Genomic DNA, 19,809 nt, shown 5'->3' with positions numbered 1-19,809 from the left:
TTTTTGTTCGCTGTTAGTAACTGCGAACTAACCTAATCTTAGGCTCGAACATAAAAATACTTATTTTGTAATTAAATTTACCCGAAGCTCTTTTTTTAATTTTTTTTGTTAATTTTACTTATTTATTTCACATTTTCATAAAATAAATAGTAGCCTAAAATATAATTGTGTATTTTTTTCGCCCCTGAGATCGATGATGATTTTACTCTCTCTCCCTCCCTCCCAATTTGCATCAATATCTATATTTGGTACTTTAGTTGTCCATCTCATTTGCATTATTTCTTATTTGAAATTAAATCCTATCACCCTTTAATTGCATCTTCTCATATAAACCCTCTATATCTACAAATATTACATCTCCCACCTACTCCCCCCAATATTCACTCATTTTTGCTTCGATACAATTCTACAATGACAGATGAAGTAGATCACTATTCACTAGTGCAATTGCATTAGGATTTAAAATCTCCAAATTTTCTATATGAGATGGCATGTGAATCATATAGGCTGTTTTCCAACAAATGAAAAGCGAAGAATGCTAAGCAAAACAAAAGGAAAAAAAAGAAACTTTATTTAAGTATCAAGATTATTGGTAGATCTGTACATAAGAGACCATAAAATAATAATACACCCTTTGTTTCTTTAATTTACATCGTACAACTCAACAGAATCTCATATATTTAAACAATAAAAATGCAAAGTCAAAAGAGCATAACAAATACAACAATCTATTTTCCTAAATCAACCCATAAAAAAAGTTAAATAAAAAGAACACAAAACAAAGTTACAATATACAAAAGAGTTGTTCACAAGACGCCTAAAAATGAACCACTAAAAATTTATGTACGAAAATCATAGTCTATGGCATCCCCATGAAAGGTAATTACTCCCAAGTCCCACTTGTATGAATGTTTGGATGACCATAATAAAATAAGTACTTCTAAGAACCACACATTAACATATATTGAAGCAAACATCATTGATTGGTTACATAAATAGATGGATTGATGTGACTTTTAGGCAATCTATTTTGTGGCTGCCAAAACTGCTGACCCTTCTACCTGAAATTACATTGTAAAAACATAAACCAACATTTAAATTTGCTCTTTAAATTTAAGTCACTCTTTAATCATTATTAATCCACTTTCTAATTAATTGATGGATGGGATGTTTGGCAAACGATTGCTTGTTTTTTTTCTGGATTATTTGACATGCTGAAATTATGTATTGGTCGTTGTTTAGTATTAGAAAAAAAGTTGACCAGCATGCCAAAAACCAATGAAAAGATAAATATTTTGGCTTAGAAGCCAGCTTTTAGTTGGCTGAAAAGCTATTTTCCAAATAATATTTTGGCTTTTTGACCAATTGAAAAGTCATAAACTAAAAGTTAACAAAAAATTCAATCTAAAAGTTATTTACCCTCTCTGTTCCTTAATAAAATCCCATAAGGAATGTTTACGATAATTAAGAAAAATAAAATCTTTTAAATAGTGGAGATTTTATTGAATAATAAATTTAATGGAAGAAAAGTGGGGACCATAAATATTTAAAAAATATTAAAAGAAAGTTAGTGGAAAAAATATAGGGATTTTTATAAAGTTAATAGAAAACATGTGGAGACCATAAGAAATATAAAAATGTTAAAATGAAGTTAGTAAAAAATATATGAGTTCCATAAAAATTATTAAAATATTAAAATGAGAACAAATAAGGTTATTTTTGTCCAAAATTTGTGATATAAATGGAAAAATTCTTTATAAAAATAACAAATAAAGCATCCTAAAATAGAAAGTGAGAACTTCTTTAAGGAACAGAGTGAGTACTAAACAGTGTAACCTTTTTTAAACCAACTACTCCCACTATGGGTTTCCTAGGTATGAACTAAAGATAATATTAAAAAGAGAGTTGAAATTTATAGAGGAAAGTAAAAAAGTTTTAAAATTTATTTACGAATAAGAACATGAGGCAAAACGAATAGGAAGTTGAATCAAGTAGATTATAAAAGTACCTTAAAAGTAGCACCCCAGATTTCCTCATCAGTGCCAGGGATGGCAGTAATCTTGTTCTTAGGATTCTCATAGCTCCTTAGTTCTCCAATGGCAGTAGAGAAAAAACACCCTACACGTAATTAAAGAAAATATTGTTGTTTCAAAAATAATAAACAAAAAATCAAATAAATTAAAGACAATGAAGTGTCAAATTACTTCAACTAATTCAATTTTAAATTAGTTCTTGTTAGAATATAAAACATGTTTCACGGTTCAACAAAATTAAAAGCTTAACCGGATGATTAAAACGCCTACTAAATAAGTTATATATATACTTATCAATCTAATCCCCTCACAAAAGAAACCTTTGGCCGGGATACAAATTTATCTAGATACAACATAGACTCTTTTTATTTCAAGCTTAGCCTCAACATTAAAATCAATTTAAAGTTTTAGTTAAAGCCCTAAAATATATTATATACTCTAATAAAAGTTTTCCTTTGCAACGCATAGATCAAGGGAATTATTGAAAGACAAAACATATCACTAATCTATTATCGTATTATATAAGATCGTTGCACTATGAGACGGACCCATATAGTTAGTTTATTTCTCTAATTAATCATTTTAAAATTTTAAGTGAATATTTTAACACACTAAATATATATAAATCAGCCAGATAGAGATGATCTCATTTAAGAATTTGTGATTATTAATTGAGACGAATTATAGTAAATTAATGAATTAGTATCCTAGAGTTTCCATCACTAGTTAGGAGTATATTAGACAAAAATCACTATCACAATTAGTCATAGAGATGCTAACAACCTACCTTGAGGGAAAGAAGCAAGGGACTTGCCACAAGAACCTTTAAGCAAATCTGCGTCATTTGCAAATGCGACATAACCATCACTAGTGATTCCCCAATATAGAGGTACCTTCCCATATTGATCCTGCCCATAAAATTAATCCAATTATTTTGTTACAATCGATCAAAATACACCAATATAATTGTTATAATATATAATATATTATAGACCCTTAACCATCGCTCTGATACCATATTAAGGAACCAACTCAATTAAAAACTTAAGCTGATGATTGAAGCTCTAGAATATCTTATATACTCTAAGAATAATTACAAAAATTAATGACGAATATAATAGAAATACGTATTAGTAGGTTAATTATATTATAATTTATAGGATACATACCGATGCTACAAACAAGGCGGAAGTAGACTTGTCGAAGACAATAAAAGAGAAATCTCCGTCAAGGTGGCAGATAACATGGTTCGTAGGGTGAGGTGCTCGATCACGAAGGGCCTTGTAAGCTTCAATTATTAGTACAGATTCATCGGCAGTCTTTGCCAATCCATAATGTTGGTTTAGACTGCCTAGGTTATGAAGTGCTCCTTCAAACATGCAAAATATATCATCTTTCACTGCAAATGACCTGCCATTTTTTGCATCCAAGGTTTACCATAAGTTATTAGTACTCATAGTCCAAATCAAACAAATTGCTGGTAATATTGATAGAGTATATAACATATCGTGATGGTTAAAGCTTCCAGGATATATTATATACTCTGACGGTACATATTAAATTACTAATCAAAACAACAAACGAAGCATTTCATCTAAGAGTTACTAGCACGTTCAAAGGAGAGTTATCTAGACTTGAGATTGATTTTGTTTAAATTCATTGGATCATGAGTATAGAATAGGCCGAGAAAAGGGGTCAAAGGGCCGAGGGAACCAAGGCACTCAAAATCAAACCCAATGTCCTCATTTATGGTTATAACTTAATCTAGTTTTTGGAAATGAATAACTTAAATATATTGTGATAGTTGATTTTCTTTGAATAAAATGGTTGTCAGCTGACCATAAAATATTGACTTTTTATACTATTCACAGAAAAATTTGACTTTAAATGGTCATTAATGATGTATATAAGAAAAAACATGGTGAAATAATATCTTATTAGATTTATCTAGATGTTATTTTAGATTATTATCACTTTTCTATAAATTTCACTCTTAATTAGTATTGATGGTGAAAATTGCATGCCAAAAAATTAAAAAGTGTGTGAAAAATAACTATTATTGCGATTTTACGTACGTCGAAGATTAAACAGAGATCTACTAAAATATAAGTTTATGAGCTACTTCTCTTATTATATCAAAGTCTTTTAAGATAAAATCTTATCGTATTTGTGTGCCGTAATATGTGAACGACATATAAATTAAAAGAACAAATTACGTCAAATTATTGAAGCTGATTAGGATTTTTGACACCACAAAGAGATTTAGAGAAAAAAAACCAATAATTTAGAGACAATTACGTACGATCTCAATCAATTCATAATCCACAAGGATAAAAGAATTAAAGACAAAAGTCTAGCCATAATTAGGTAAATTAGTAGATCAAATGAAAAGACATAAAGAAATACATATCAATATAATACTTCATACCTAACATTTATATTCATTAATTATATTTGGTATCAATAATTTATATTCCCTCATTATTATCATTATTATTATTATTATTATTATTATTATTATTATTATTATTATTATTTCATTTTAATTTTTAACTCTATTTATTAATCATTTTTAATTTGTATTTTATTTATAAACTACAAGTTAAAACATAAAAAAATATCAGACTTCTATATGATTGAATATTAAAGTTATATTAGCTTTTGATTTATATTTATCAACATTATTTAAAATTAGGTTTAATTTCTTACCAAACTTTACACTCAATAATATGACTAAATGTCTAATAAAAGAGGGAATAAAATACACATATACCTATAAAATTTTATAAAGCCTAAAACCAAGTATTTAAATAAAAGTAAAAATAATGTAAATTAGAATTTGGTATTTCTTTTTACATTTGATTTAATTCAAATGTAGACTTGAAAATTTCTACACACAGAAAAAAAAAATAATTTCTGTGGATAGCATAAATAAAACTGTGATGACAAGAGTAAAAAGGATAGGCTAATCAGCACTTGTGATTCTTAGGTCTCTGCATATATTTGGTGTATAACATTTGTGGTAGTCAAAGCCTCAAAGGCCATTTCAATTTGTGGACATTTATCCTTTGATCTTCTTGTCATCATCAAATATTTTCCAAAACTGGTGGGCTTGGCTGGGAAAATGATCTTTAACTTACACAAACTGTTACTCTAACTCAATTAAACTCGTTTATACAAATTGATGAATTTACTATTATAATAAACTGTTCAATTGTTAATGTTTTTATTTATTCATAATAAAAAAAATTATAAAAACTCTTCACATAAATCAAATAAAATTTCACTTAATTATATTTTAAGTTATAAATTAAAATATTAAAATCCATTGTTGAACAATGCCTAAAAACAAACGTTGCAAAATGTTTAAAAGCAAAGGTGTATTACTCTCTCCGTCCCTCTTGCATCACTTTCGTTTTAATATGTCTCATTGATTTTGCATCTTTTTCTTTTTTTTTTTATAATAATTCTAGTCTTATTCTTTTAATATCATACGCAAATTTATATTTTCCCTTTATTTTAACCACTTATTTTTTATCTTACGCAGGGCCGTTTCATAATGCAAAAGACGAAAAGGCCCTTAGAAACTTTAGGAGTAATACATTATATATACTTCTTTTGTTTTGTATTATTGATATTTTTAACTATTTTATAAAAAAATTGCTAATATTACATACCAAAAAATATAAATTATATAAACTATCCTATTCACTTTGAATGTCCCATTTGATTTTGACACATTTATCAATGCACATTTTAATCTTAAATATCTCCAATCGTGCTTGAGTAAAAATTATAAAAAGTTATTAATAAAGTTTACAATAAAACAAATTAAATAAGATCTCATTTGAATATATTTTAACTTATAAATTAAAAACAAAACATACAATAAAAGTGATTGATTAATAGTGTTGAAAACCAATGAGACATTTAAAGTGAATAAAAGAAACTATAATTTTAGGCCTTCAAAAATTTAGGTCTTAAGCGAAAGTCCGCTTTGTCCTTGCTAGTCCACGCCTATACTTATTCTTCCACTTACTTGAGCAAACAAAAAATATTCACGTCAATCAAGTGCAATCATCGTGATATACTGACAGACATGACATCAATCAACCAAAATAATTAGTTGATCAATCCAATCATATGAACAATTACAGATTAACTTTTAAATCATTCACAAATCAGAGTATTATCCCTTTAAATTTGGTACATGACTCAAATTAAAGGTACAAATTAGTAACCTTTTAAATACATTAGAAATATTGACTATTTATTTATCAATTTTTAATTATATTTAATTTTTAATTATAAACTAAATATAATTATGTGAAATTTTATTTAATTCACTTTAATACTAAAATTATTAATATTAAAATTTTATAAATTTTTAATATATATTAAAAATTAAATAAGTATTTTTTACGTTGCAAGTATTTAAAAAAAAAAAGGTTAGAAACAAAAAGTTACCTAGGCTTGAGAGCTGACTCCCCTTGATGTGTGAAGGCCAAGTGGGCATCATCACCCACCTGAGCCGACACCGCGGAGGGATTTCCAGCAAGGAAGCGGCTGACAAGTTCGGTGGCCTTCGTCTTTGGCGATGGCGTGCGACTTCCAGCAGCCACCAACTCCTCCGGCGGTGACACCACTGAGCTACTAAATACACCCAACATCCTCTCTTTTTTTATTCCTGTATTTAATCCAAGTTTGTAACTAAATTCAGAAAGATGGTATAGATTACAGAATGATAAACAAGAATATGATTATATGATCATTTTTTGGAGCTTTTTATAGAGTGTAGATGTAAGGGTACGATCGTCATTTCAAGGGTGACTAAAGTTTAATTAATCAATTAAATTTATTTTTTTTTTCTTCTTGATTACTTTTAGTACAATTTGCAAAGTAAATTTTGAGCCTCGTTATCGCTAGATGCGCATCATAAAAAAATATACAAAATATACTTCCTCTAGATTTTATTAGTTGTTATAGTTCTTGTAGCAACTATTGTTCATCAACTTATCTTATTTGTTATATATTTCTCCATGTTTAAATGTAGAACATAGTTAAGTTGGATTATGTTTGATTCGTCTTAATGCGTAATAATATTAACTTTTTAGAATTTTTTGATCATATAAAATTAAAAATATCAAAAATTAAAATCGTACATTAAATAGCGTAAAAAACAAAAATATAGCAACCATTAAAAATCAAATAAAGTATAATATAAAAATTTATATTGAGACTAAACTAACAAGATTTGGTATAAATATATTTTATCTTAAACAAATGGAGTGTTAATTGTTTGAGCATACACCTAAAGAGTCATTGAGATGTCTTTATTGTTACTAATTATAATTATATTTTTGTTTCAGTTGAGAAAAAATATCCTTGCATCACGTGTAGTGGGACCCATAACAGGAACTATGAAAATATGTGTCCATTAGTGCGTATGTGGGGCCCCTGGTTGTTTTACTTGGATAAGAATTTTTGAAAATGAAAATAAATAAGGCATGGAATCAAGATACAAAGAAAAATTTAATAATAATATAGAAAGACTTGGGTTCCCATTTGATTTCTTTGATTAGGTGATAATAATACGCCTAATTTTGTTTGTTGTAATTTGATTATTTTGATTAAAAAATAATATTTTAGCTGATTTAAAAGTTATTTATATTAAATTAACTAGTAATGATAATAAAAATATTTTTAGTAAATTAAAAGTTAGTTTTGCAGTTAGCTTGTTCGATCAACTTATAATATAATCATCAGCTTATAAGTTGTATAAGCAAATTATTAATGAAAATTTTAATAAAATTAATCATAGTAAATATTAATTTGAGAAAAATATAGACAAAAAACCCAGAAACCGACAAGTTTAGATCAAATTTTTCCTTAACAAGTTGACTTACGATTTACGAAATAAGGCGATTACTGAAGAATCATAAGTTAATCTAATGGTTGACAATTTTACCTTTTACTCTTATGATAGAAGTTTGATTATCACTACTTATTTAAAAAAAAAATAAACTCCTGCTCTTATTTGTAAATATTCTTTAACGTACTTGATACCTAAATAAAAGAGTATTGGCGTATATTTTTTTAGTTTTATTATATTTGTAATTAATAATAACTTTTTTCATATAATATGTCACAATTAGCTGGTACTTAAAAACAAAGATATTTAGAATCTAGAGAATTCTTTAATGTGTTGGTTATCTATAGGTCCACCTGATGTTGTCTTGTTGCGACACGTCAGATCAGTAATGACAGATTCTACACAGATCTCACCACTAATTTTTTGGGTTTTATTTTTATGTAATTTATTTTTATAAATTTTAATGGCCATCAATTTTGATTGTCTGCTTGTGAGTTGTGTGTGGTGAAGACGACTAAATATTCATAACTACGCGCCGACGGTAATGTATGACGCCCATAGTTTTGCCTAACATTTCATTACGGAAAATCATTATAATTTAGAGGAAATTTCTATTTAATTTCCACAATTTATTCTTTTAAATATTAAATAAATTCATATGGAATCTTTATGATTCCTAACCGTTAATCTTTTTTCAAACACAGAAAAGGAATATTAAAAAAACTTGAAAATGAATATTAATGATATTAGGCGGTCTAAATTTGAGATGTATCTTATATATTAATTAAATAGTTTAACTAATACAAATTAAAAATTTTTGTAAATAATAATCTCAATTATTAATCATCGATTTAAAATACATTCAACTATTATTCAACTTTGTATATCCCCAAGTATTGGAATACTTAACTTTCTATACACACAATTATTGCTTACTGACTCAAAATAGCCCTAAAACAACAAGTTGAAAATAATGTGCATAGTGTTCAAGGCTAAGTATCCTAATACTTGATGATATACATAGCTAAATAATTATTTTGAGTCAATGAGATAGTTGAGAGTATAATTTACAAATTTTCCTACAAATCATGAAACTATAAAATACTTGTAAAACCAGTCTATGGCAAGGGTTGCTAATAGATAATTTTTTTTTTCCCTTATTGTCAAGATTCACCAATGGATCAATGCAGGGCCATTCTGAGGGTAGTTTTGAAATGCAACCAGTCCATCTAAGGCCCAACTTATAAAGGGGCCCAAATCGAGTTAATCCTTATAATTAATAATTGTATAAATAGTTTCTAGCATGCATCGAACTTGCAGTATTAAATTTCTCAGTTAAGCGCATAATTATTGAACTATTTAGTTGGAGAAAAAATAATCAAAATTTTACTTATATATAGGCCCTTTTTTATTTTTCGCCTAGGACCAAAAATTGTCAAAAAAGCCATGAATCAATGAGTTTGATAAGCTTCCCATTTCACTAATATGAAATTACTACGTTATTGTGATCCAATTTCTCAATTGAAATATTCACATATTGTTAGATTTTTGATGTGTTATGACAAGGTCTGTTAAAAGCAATTTTGGTTGCAAAAGAGTAATTTTACAAGCAATTCATATCCAAAACATTGGAACACGAAAAGTAATTAAATATTTGAGTGGCTCCTTGCATCACGGTTTAACTTACTTTGGATTTCCTCCGGATTTAAGCTTGAAAATTCGGAGAATAAGTAAATGCAAATAAACATTGTATAAGATTTTAGAAAAACAAAATGTTAGTGAAATCATTACAAAATATAAAATTTATAGCTCACTTAAAATATAAATCTCATAATCAGATTTCAAGTTTCTTTTTCCACTTTCTTAACACTAAATTTATACTAATACTATAATACTTAATCAGCTTGTATATCATATATTATAATTTGTAATAAAAATCGATAAAAAAATTTTGTGTTTTAAATCAGAGGAGCAAAACCTTCGGCATCTCAATATAATGGCATGTTAAACATAGTAATTTAGACGGTAAAAGTTTAATTTGGTAAGACCCCTTATACTATAATTTCTATGGAATTAGTGTGTTTAGTGTGTTACACATCGAAGTCGTCTTGAAAAATTTGAGGGTCCTGTGCAAAATTTTACCTTTTATTTATAGTAAATTTATTTAATTTTATTAATATATTTAACATATTTTATTTTTTTTATTAACTTTTTCATATACGAAAAAAAAAGTCTTACGTGATCGATTTAGCACATCCTGAAAGACCGAACCTCTCTTGCACATAATATGAGATCCATTATACATCACTACTTCAAAAATCTTATGTTTTCAATTTTCATCATCCATATTTTTAAAAGTGCAATCTCGGTGACTCTTAGCGCACTAAATATGAATCTTCTTGATTCCTTGACTCAGCATCCAGTTAAAAAATAAATATCAAAGTCTTGATTGGATCACAATCATACTCTTAATACACATACTTTTATTTAGTCCATTAAATAACACTCCAAATTGTTAGGAATATTTTTTTTTCCTGGGTGGTTTTTTCTGTGGGCAAGAAACCTATATAATTATTATACAATTTCTCAATTGGGGATTAAAATATTTTTGGAAATCTAAAATTATACCTCTCAGCTTTATATAATTCCATTCTAAAACTTTGTTGTTTATTTATTTATAAGTTTTTTTAATTATATTTTCCATTAAAATCGACGTGTCTTGTATGAGATCGTCTCACTATTAAACAAACTCATATAATTAACTCATTTCTCTAATTGAAAATTGTAAGTAATCACTTTAACACACTAAATTTACACACTAAGTAATCACCATAAGACAGTAACACAGTCTTATTTAAGAATTTGTTAAAAATAAATGGTTGTATTAGTGTTATGATTATCGATTAAATAATTTAAATTACAGTTTTAAAGTTTAAGCATTTTGCGAATTACAGTTTCAATAATCATTTTTTTGCGAATTACAGCCACTAAAATTTCATAGTCTACAACATTTAGGCCAAATTAATAAATTTCAACCATTTTAACCTAAAATTTCGACCACTAAAAAGTGGTGAGATTTTGTAATTTGGTCTAAACAATATAAACTTTGATATTTAATGGCTATAATTCGCAAAAAAATAAAGAATAAAACTGTAATTTACAAAAATCTTAAACTTTAAAGTTGTAATTATTATTACTTTTTATCAATTCAAAATAAAAAAATTAGGTTGGCTTTAAAACATCAACGGGACAACTAAAATAGGCAAGTGTTCTCTTCCATTATGGATAGCAATTGTATGGCCAATCATTGTGGGTATAATGGTAGATGCTCGTGACCAAGTTACTATAATTTCTTTTTCCGCCTTTGCGTTAAGCTTCTCAATTTTTCTTAATAAATGATTCGCTACAAAAGGATTTTTTTTAGTGAACGTGTCACAGTTAATTACTCCTATATTTTGTTTTTTTTAATGTAAAGACGAAGAAACTAATTCTATTTTCATTTTCTTTCTTATTTACTACGTCGACGAATAATAAAATTATCACTATATTTATTCCTTTTTCTACTTCTTTCAAGTGCAGGATAACCCCAAGGGGTTGTGGGGTTTTTTCTACCAATTGGGGCCCTCCCCTCACCACCCCCATGGGGATGGTCTACAGGGTTCATAACTACTCCTCTTACTACAGGACGCTTACCTAGCCAACGCTTAGATCCGACTCTACCCAACCTTTTTTGGTTCACTCCAACATTTCCCACTTGTCCGACTTAAACACTCATTTGCCAAGCACCTCCAACGTTTTTTTGGATGAGAAGAGAGCTTAGAGTTGGTTTAAAGACAACAAAATTCAACTAAGTCCTTAACAAAATTCTTGGCCATGTTTTAGCAATTGTAAAACTAAGTCGTATGTCAGTAGGTGAATTCCGTCTTGCATTGATACAGAAATCCATTGCTATTCAACTAAAATGAAAATTGAAAGCTCTATTTGCGTTACTTTGTGACATCATCTGAACAAGCGATGTGATTATGTGAACGTACATCCTTAAAAACCGAGCCTCTTAACCTCAGAATCTAAGACCGAGTTGATATTGGATCATCTGTATTCCTCTGGCAAACGGTATCCCGGTAGCACTATTTTGTCAGCAAACATCTTTCCAGTCTTGGGCATAACATGCCAGTGCAATGTCAAGTTGAACTCCTTACCTCGCAAATTGTTCCCCTAGATTATATATGAACAATTGCAACGTATTAGGTATTATTATCAACTAAGCTACAGCCTACAAGTCTAACAAATAAGCCATAGAGGTGTTGTCTGCTGCATTCAAAAGGATCTACGGTTAAATCATATTTTATTTTAAAATTAAATGCAAATGGTGAAAAAGGAAAAATATTGTTTGTCCAAAAAAACACTTCCACTTGGTGTCATCCAAAAGATCCATTTCCTTTAGTTCTATATTCGTATCCAGAAATAATGAATACATTTTCGATGCTGCTGCGTAAACTTTTAATTATGGCAGCTTAGAATTAAAAGATTCGAGATTAGCTAATGATGTGAAAATTACCACATCTACAATTAATTGAAAGAAGTGCAGCTTACCTGATCGGTGAATCGGTACTTGTTTGAGATACGAACTGTAAACTTTGCCTTCTCTTTTGATTGAATTATAGAATCCCAGAGGGAAAGCTGCTCAAAAGAAAATAGTAGAATTATGTTAAACAAAAGGTTAAAAAATTGTAGGCATGATCTAGCAATCAGCACGGAAAGGGGCCTTTGCAAACGCATCCTATGCTAATATCATTAATGGTCTTCAAGTAATCTTGTAACAATGAAACCCTTTTCAACATAGCATACCAACTGGAAACAGATATGGTTACTATGTGATGATTGACATCAACACTATTAACCACAAAAGAAGTATCACAATTATTTTCCACCCACATTATCACTAAAACTATTATTGGATAGGAGGAAATGAAAGGAAAGGAAGGAGAGGGAATTAGAGGGATTACATTAAATTTGCACAAATAGGAGGAAAGGTGAACGTTTTTTCATAAACAATAGCAAAGGCAGCACATCTTGATAGTTAATACTGCCATTTAGTTCATATTCAATTGTCTTCATGTCGATATAGTTTACAGAAATATTCAAATTTCCTTCAGCGAAAAACTATTCAACAACCCAAAGCAAATAATATTTGCACTCTTATATTAGAACAAGTGCGCCTGCAAATTACTAATAGTTTCAATTTCCCAACTAAGATTTTAACATTGTGTTTCAATTTTATGACATCGCAGCCTTGCTAAAAGCATTTGAGAAAATAATCAAGCAGATTCAAAAAAACAACAAATAGCACCACAGAAAAGGGATGTCCCAATCACCTCTACCAAATTGACGAAAAAGCTTAAAAATATATACAAGATTCAACAACTTTTTGTGTTACTTTTCTGATTTTAAATTCCATCTACATGCAACTAAATAATCAGAAATATCTATATAAATGAAAGGGTTTCAGCTGAAATCTTTGTACTAATACTGCTAAAAAGGCTTTTCCAGGAGTAAAGATAACTAAAAAATAGTAGCAATGGCAAACCAGAAAAAGGTATATACACCAACTAATAATAAAGTCACCCACAAGAATGTGCAAAGAACCAGAGGTTTTCTTCTCTATGGCAAGCTGGATTCCAGAAAGACTCAAGACAATTGAAATAAACTCCATAAAGACGAGAACTTCTTTGATAGGCAAAAGGATTATGTGCAAGAATTGCTTGAAAGAGATTTTAGGTGATGTTTTTAAGTCAAGATAATTTTGCAACTATTTGCTGCAATAAAACCAAGAGCACTACAGTCAAGTAAAAGAAGCAAGTAAGAATACATCAACGCCTTATAGATAAGAATACAGCAACGCCTCTAAGGATTGGATATTGGAAATTGGGTTGGTTTCTGAACTCCCCATCCACAAGAGGGGAACTATTTCAACATCGTCAGCAATTGCCAGCTGGGTTCCCCACACAACTCTTAAAGATATGAAGTATTTCTTTTCTTTTCATCTCTTTTGCTGGGGTTGGCGGACAAAAGAGAATGCTTATGAAAAAAGGTAGCTGTATAGGAAAGCAGGTTATGCACAGACCTCCATGAGAAAAACTAAGCAAAGAAACTAGGACAAGCAGGTACAGTTTGTATGACTGCAGTAGTTTGAGATCTTTTTCATAAACCCAAGAAATGGGAGACTAAACTACAACCTACTTATGAATAAAGACCCCAACAAGAATGTTCTCATCACACGCTAGCAGTGTGCCGGTGTCTAATTACCTGATTCAGCGCATTTTTAGTAGTTTCATACTCAGCAGCAACAAATGCAAACACCTGCAGAAAAATTTTTCAAAATAGCTTTGTAAACAAAACCCTGGAACATCAAAAATTCATACTTGCAGCAGTACTGAAACAATAAACATAAACACACAGAAAGAAATCTCCATATGAACAGAAAATTTAGAGAAGAATACTTGAAAACATAATAGAATTCAAATCAAGTCGCCCAAAAACAGCCCTAAACAAGAGGTCATGGGAGAGTAATTTACAATATTCTGAAAGAAAACAAATCAACTATACAGCAGTTACAACTTACAAAGAAAAAACCTTGATGTCAAAACATGGCAACATATGTGTAATTTCCCATTGGACACAAATCATATAGAATACGAATACATCACGGAAGAGTTGTGTACTCTGTTTAAAAAATGCAACTAGCTTTCTTCTCTATTCTTCAAATCTTATAATAATAGAGATTCGAGGACAAGACCATATATCAAACGCTTACAAGCTGAAACTCCAAGGATATAAAATTGGGTGTTCCACCACATGCAAAGATGCACTTGAACATCCATTCAAGTATGTCCGCTCCCCTATGGACTACTACATATATAAGCAATATTCCTTTGTCCCTTGTACAGCAGATTTTAGAAAAAACAAACATGACTTGAAGCTCCTTAACAAGAACGGACCTTAATTCTCAAAGCTACTTGAAAGGCATGTGGCATATATGTGAATGATTAAATAACCAATAACCATGAACGTGGGCTCCATGTGAAACATATATGTTTATTAAAGGTCATACTTATCTAATAGTATCCAAGTGTCTAACTTGGCTAATTTCCGCATGTTGAAGCTCCGACATACTTGAGATAAAATGAAGAGTTAGAGTAATCTATGGTCAATGTTTAAAAAAGGCATCATATGAGTCTTTTAACATTCCCTTACGACTAACTCAATGCAATAAAACGGCTCGCACTTAGGTGGGTCAGAGGGGTCAAATGTACGTAACTTGACGCTTATTGGTAATAACAAAGAAGTTGTAACCGATGGACCCTTGGAGGAAATCATCCTCTACAACTTTACATAAAGAAGTGTAATTAAGCTATTTCGCCCACCTAGACGATTCGTGAAGATTTTTAAATCTATAAAATTAAAAAAAAAACGTTTAAGATCAGTTCAAGGATATCTCATGGTTTCTAATGATAATTCGCCATATGGAAACAACATCACTTCGTTGCTGCAACAATGTGATTGTTACCAAAACCGTGACCAAATTCGCATTTTTGTAACATGCTATAGGTAGGCTTGTAAACTAGTGAAATATACAACAAAAGCATCACAAGAGATCAAAACATTTTTCTTCCTAAGCATCATAATGAACCTGTTTTGTATTCCAAGTAAACAATGACTGGAGATCTGCAGATATATTCAACACCATCGCGACCTACACCACAATCAAACAAATAGAGATAAGTACAATAAAAAGAGAGTTCCCAATACAGAAAATGTTAAGCATGTTTTTACTTTCTAGCATAAAGCCTAAAATGAAACACAAAAAGAAAACAACAAGAGAATTTAGAGCAGATATAAATCCAGAAAAAATGTCCTATGCTCATAAGATTTCATAGTCCACTGAAACACGTTTTGAACAGGATTCATTTTATATAAAAGTATAATACTCATACTTTCCTTGGTGAAATGAGGCAACAAATAATAGTTAGGGTAATAGAGGTAAGCCATAAACATTGTGTAAACCAATATCACAAAGCCACCATATTCATGTGAGCTTCAAGGAAGCTTATATACACAGTGACACTCGACAATCATTTCCGGGAATAACAACCAGTCTTCAATTCAAAGAAGCATTGATTTGATCCATAAGAAGTGTCGTTAATCCTTATCACTCCAAAAATAGCAACCATGCATTTTAAGCATAGATAGCATTCAATCCACACAAAGTGCCCGATAATATGCGAGTCCACACTACAAGAAGAGTATTCAATAACTCTAATTTGTACAAATCAGTTTTTATTCCCAAGTAAATGCCTCATCTCGAGCACCTATGGAAACAACTTAGGGTAAGATTAGCCCTCAATTAGTTTTAAAGAAATAAGCCTCTAAAGAGTCGGCATCAATCAGCGTAAAGAGCATTACAAACCAAAAAGAAATGAACAGTAAATTACATTGTGCAATCTTATTGTGATGCAAACACTTTCACCTTGCCTCATAGTTCCAAAATCCTTTTGCACCTCAAAGCCCTCAGTTTTCATTATAAAATAAAAACATTAAGCATAAAATCCACAATCGTTACTCAGCTTAGCCAATCCTAGTCTCTAAAATCCCATCAAGGATCCCCAAAACGGATTAATATTTTCGTCCGAGGGCTACAGTCTGTTATTACAATTTATCACCGTGTATATCTTCACTATCAGCATGTATAAATAACATAAAGTTGACAATGAATCCAAATTTCGCTGCATACAAGTTCAAATGTTCAATTGAATTGTAATTGAAGTACAAGTTGAAAATGAATCCAAATTTCGCTGCATACAAGTTCAAATGTTCAATTGAATTGTAATTGAAGTATGTGCAGCTAAGCCATCAAAGTTACCAAACTAATCTTTAATAAACAATACTAAAGCAAGCTCAATCGCAAAACCTGCAATTGGTTCACAAATTGATCAAAAATACTTGACCTATATAATTGCACCGCTCACGCATAATCCTATAACTAGATCTACAGCGCAAAAATTTAAAAACTAAGCCCGACCATACAAATCAAACCCTAACAAACAGTCAAACAGAATCCTAATAAGAAGTAATGATTTAAATACAAGAATAGAAACTAATCGCATCCAAATTCATATCTGATTGTACAAAAATTGATGATAGATCGATCAAAACTAAGAACCCTAATTGAAAATTTACCTCGTCATTACCATTGGATAGTTTGTGAAGCCTTTGGATATTAACCACCTACAATCAAAGACCAAAAAACAGTCAAATCAAATGCAAAAATCATGAAAAAAGAGAAGAATAAACGGAAAAAAAAAAAAAAGAAAACCTGAATTTTAGCGGATGGAGTAGGAGAATTGAAATTATCGGAGAAAGAAGCAACGGCACACATAATAGCAAGAACAGTGACTGCTAAAGTAAGCAAGGCATTGGCTCTGTACCCAAATGAATGCATCTTTTTGGTTTTCTCTAGCTCTCAACAATTCTGAGAAGAACAAGTTTTGACTCTTGACTTGAATTTATGGCGATCTAACTATGAAATTGGGAAGAAGAGAACACTAACGGATCTGACGTGCTTCCTGCTTTCTTATTGGTTGCTTCTTGTTTTATTTAAAAAAAAAAACATATATTAAGGAATTCCTGGTGAAATTTTAGTTTTTTTACGTGGTAGATTAATGTTAAAAATTTGGTTAAATAAAGTATTCATTTCGATTGATTACCAAATATGTGGCCAAGTAAAGTGATCGTAATGTTATTTTTTTGAAAGAAAAGTCATTAAGTTTAGGAATAATGGCGTTAAATTAACAAAACACTTTCCTTTGATATACCATGTGGAAAGTTGATAATTCATGGTTACCACGTGGATTTCCATATATATTATTATTGAATGAAAATTAAGTTTGTTCCTAATAAATAACTAGAGCCTTAATCTAAAATAATTAAGGTTGACTATATAAATCAATATCTTAATTTTTATGATCTTCAAATAAAAAGTTTAAGTTACAGCGCTATATAATCAATTGCTTTGTATATGCTAATCGACCAACCCAGATATTTAGTGAAAGGAAAAAACTTGTACCCTAAGAATTCTATTTGAATATTATGAATTGATTATGAGAAAACATATAAGTGGGCTAAATAGCTATACTCAATACAAGTACACCTATAAGACTTCTTATTTGATTATTTTCAAATAAAAGACATATAAGATTAATTTATGTTGTAATTGTGTGTTTATATGGATCTTTTAATGTAGAAGTTATATAGAAGTTAACTTATCAATTTAGAATTTACGTAAAAAATGTAAGAGCTTAATATTGTTCAATTGATCGTCATCATATTCATTGTATCTTGCTTATAAGAAAAAATTATGATAAGGGTATGTGGAGGGAAGAATGACGGCAGCTCATACCCATAGAGAAAAGTGCGGTCAAAGAGTCTATAACATCTCGGAATAACTCGGATCGTACGAAAAGAGAAGATAACCTATTAAAAACAAGTGTATATCGTCCGAGTCAAACCAGGATGTTAGAAGGCAGTTAAAAACGGATTTGAAATTAAGGGAAGCTTGCGGATCGAGTTTTATTAGTGTTATTATGAACTACTAGATATAAGAAATTCTTAGCAGCGGATAAGAACGAAAAATTAAATCAACTTATTACAACTTGAGAACAAAATCGCCTCATAAAACCAAATATTCTTTAAACTTTATTGTAAGTTGTTATCAAGACTTCTGTATCCTAACGGTTTATTTCTCCAAGGGCCAATCCTCACTCCCCAGACCTGCAACTTAACTTACTGCTAGTCATTGCCCAGATAGGAAACAACATCATCGCAGGGTCGTTAAGACCAAAAGTACACGTCAGCAATCGTCGCATACCAAATAAATAATAACACAAGAGAAAGTTTTAATTTAATAGCTGACAATTCACAGAACCGTACGCTTCAATCACGCTAATAAAGAATAATTATTTTCATGTAAAGATTAGTCAGCCATACTGCTGTACAATCCAACCATACTGCCGGTACACTCCAATCTCCATAAGTGAGACAATACATTAGGGGGAGCTAACCCCTAAGCAAGTCTCTACCATAGACACTCGCCTTACTTCGGTGCCTATGGTTAAGTATGCATACCCCCGCGGTGGCTCATAATGCCCCCATATACCGCGAGTAATTCATTTCCACCAATTGACGTCATACTACGTCCACTTTAAGGTTAGTGAGGTCATACTACCTCTGCTTATCAAAACAATATATCAAAATTATTTATTCGAAAAGATAACATTATTCATACTATATATCCCTACTTTACTTTTGTATACCATTATTATATGATATATCGGTCTAAATGCGAACTTCGCTGCGTGTACATACCTTAAGCAAGATAACCAACTCACAAGCGTCTTAATCAATTCCCGGTCACGAATCGACTTCCTACAAGGTTCAATCGTATTCGGGAAATAAGCACACATACACATTTTCCTCAAATCATCCATAACACACACATACAATTACATCCATACCTTTAACATCCATCACATACTAAAACATGGCAAATACACAAAACAGGACAGCCTATACAATCTGTCCAGAAACTCAACTTAAAGCTGTCAAACTGAAAATTCGACTTCACCGTTGCGTCTGGAAGGCATCAAAACCCCCGGGTACCAATTTCCATAATTTATAACATAGTATAAGTATTTTTAACCTAATTTCAAAGCCAAAAATGTTCCAAAAACACTTTATTTTCACCATTTTCCAAACCTACGGGATTTTGTCATTTTATTTTTTTTTATCACAAAAATATAAATTTCAATGCTTTATTTCCTATTAAATCTAAACGACAATATTTACATA

At 30.2% G+C, this 19,809-nt stretch overlaps 2 protein-coding genes across 2 annotated transcripts; both read right to left on the bottom strand.

Moving 5' to 3' along the window:
* Positions 1 to 554: 554 nt before the first annotated feature.
* On the bottom strand, positions 555 to 6,802 carry LOC130825332 (stem-specific protein TSJT1). Its single transcript, XM_057690502.1, has 5 exons — positions 6,501 to 6,802; positions 3,203 to 3,443; positions 2,821 to 2,941; positions 2,009 to 2,118; positions 555 to 1,061 (listed from the first exon to the last, which is right to left on the bottom strand). The coding sequence occupies exons 1-5, from the start codon at positions 6,701 to 6,703 to the stop codon at positions 1,026 to 1,028; spliced, it is 711 nt and encodes a 236-aa protein (XP_057546485.1). The 5' UTR covers positions 6,704 to 6,802; the 3' UTR covers positions 555 to 1,025.
* Positions 6,803 to 11,727: 4,925 nt separating this feature from the next.
* LOC130825887 (signal peptidase complex subunit 3B-like) lies at positions 11,728 to 17,537 on the bottom strand. The gene is made up of 6 exons (XM_057691341.1): positions 17,279 to 17,537; positions 17,143 to 17,190; positions 15,596 to 15,658; positions 14,212 to 14,265; positions 12,499 to 12,585; positions 11,728 to 12,120 (listed from the first exon to the last, which is right to left on the bottom strand). Exons 1-6 carry the CDS (start codon positions 17,402 to 17,404, stop codon positions 11,995 to 11,997), a joined length of 504 nt encoding a protein of 167 aa, XP_057547324.1. The 5' UTR covers positions 17,405 to 17,537; the 3' UTR covers positions 11,728 to 11,994.
* Positions 17,538 to 19,809: the final 2,272 nt, after the last annotated feature.

Source organism: Amaranthus tricolor, chromosome 10 (genome assembly GCF_026212465.1).
Source record: "Amaranthus tricolor cultivar Red isolate AtriRed21 chromosome 10, ASM2621246v1, whole genome shotgun sequence".
Classification (NCBI taxonomy): Eukaryota; Viridiplantae; Streptophyta; class Magnoliopsida; order Caryophyllales; family Amaranthaceae; genus Amaranthus; species Amaranthus tricolor.
This window is presented reverse-complemented; position numbering and strand designations above follow the sequence as displayed.

Excerpts from the sequence above, each read along its gene's own strand:
- LOC130825332 (XM_057690502.1), bottom strand. The coding sequence starts at position 6,703 with ATGTTGGGTGTATTTAGTAGCTCAGTGGTGTCACCGCCGGAGGAGTTG. Across the intron at positions 3,444-6,500 it reads GAGTCAGCTCTCAAGCCTAG|GTCATTTGCAGTGAAAGATG; the intron begins GTAACTTTTTGT and ends AAAAAATGGCAG. Across the intron at positions 2,942-3,202 it reads CCGCCTTGTTTGTAGCATCG|GATCAATATGGGAAGGTACC; the intron begins GTATGTATCCTA and ends TTTTATGGGCAG.
- LOC130825887 (XM_057691341.1), bottom strand. The coding sequence starts at position 17,404 with ATGCATTCATTTGGGTACAGAGCCAATGCCTTGCTTACTTTAGCAGTC. Across the intron at positions 14,266-15,595 it reads TTACTTGGAATACAAAACAG|GTGTTTGCATTTGTTGCTGC; the intron begins GTTCATTATGAT and ends ATTTTTCTGCAG. Across the intron at positions 12,121-12,498 it reads AGTACCGATTCACCGATCAG|GGGAACAATTTGCGAGGTAA; the intron begins GTAAGCTGCACT and ends TATATAATCTAG.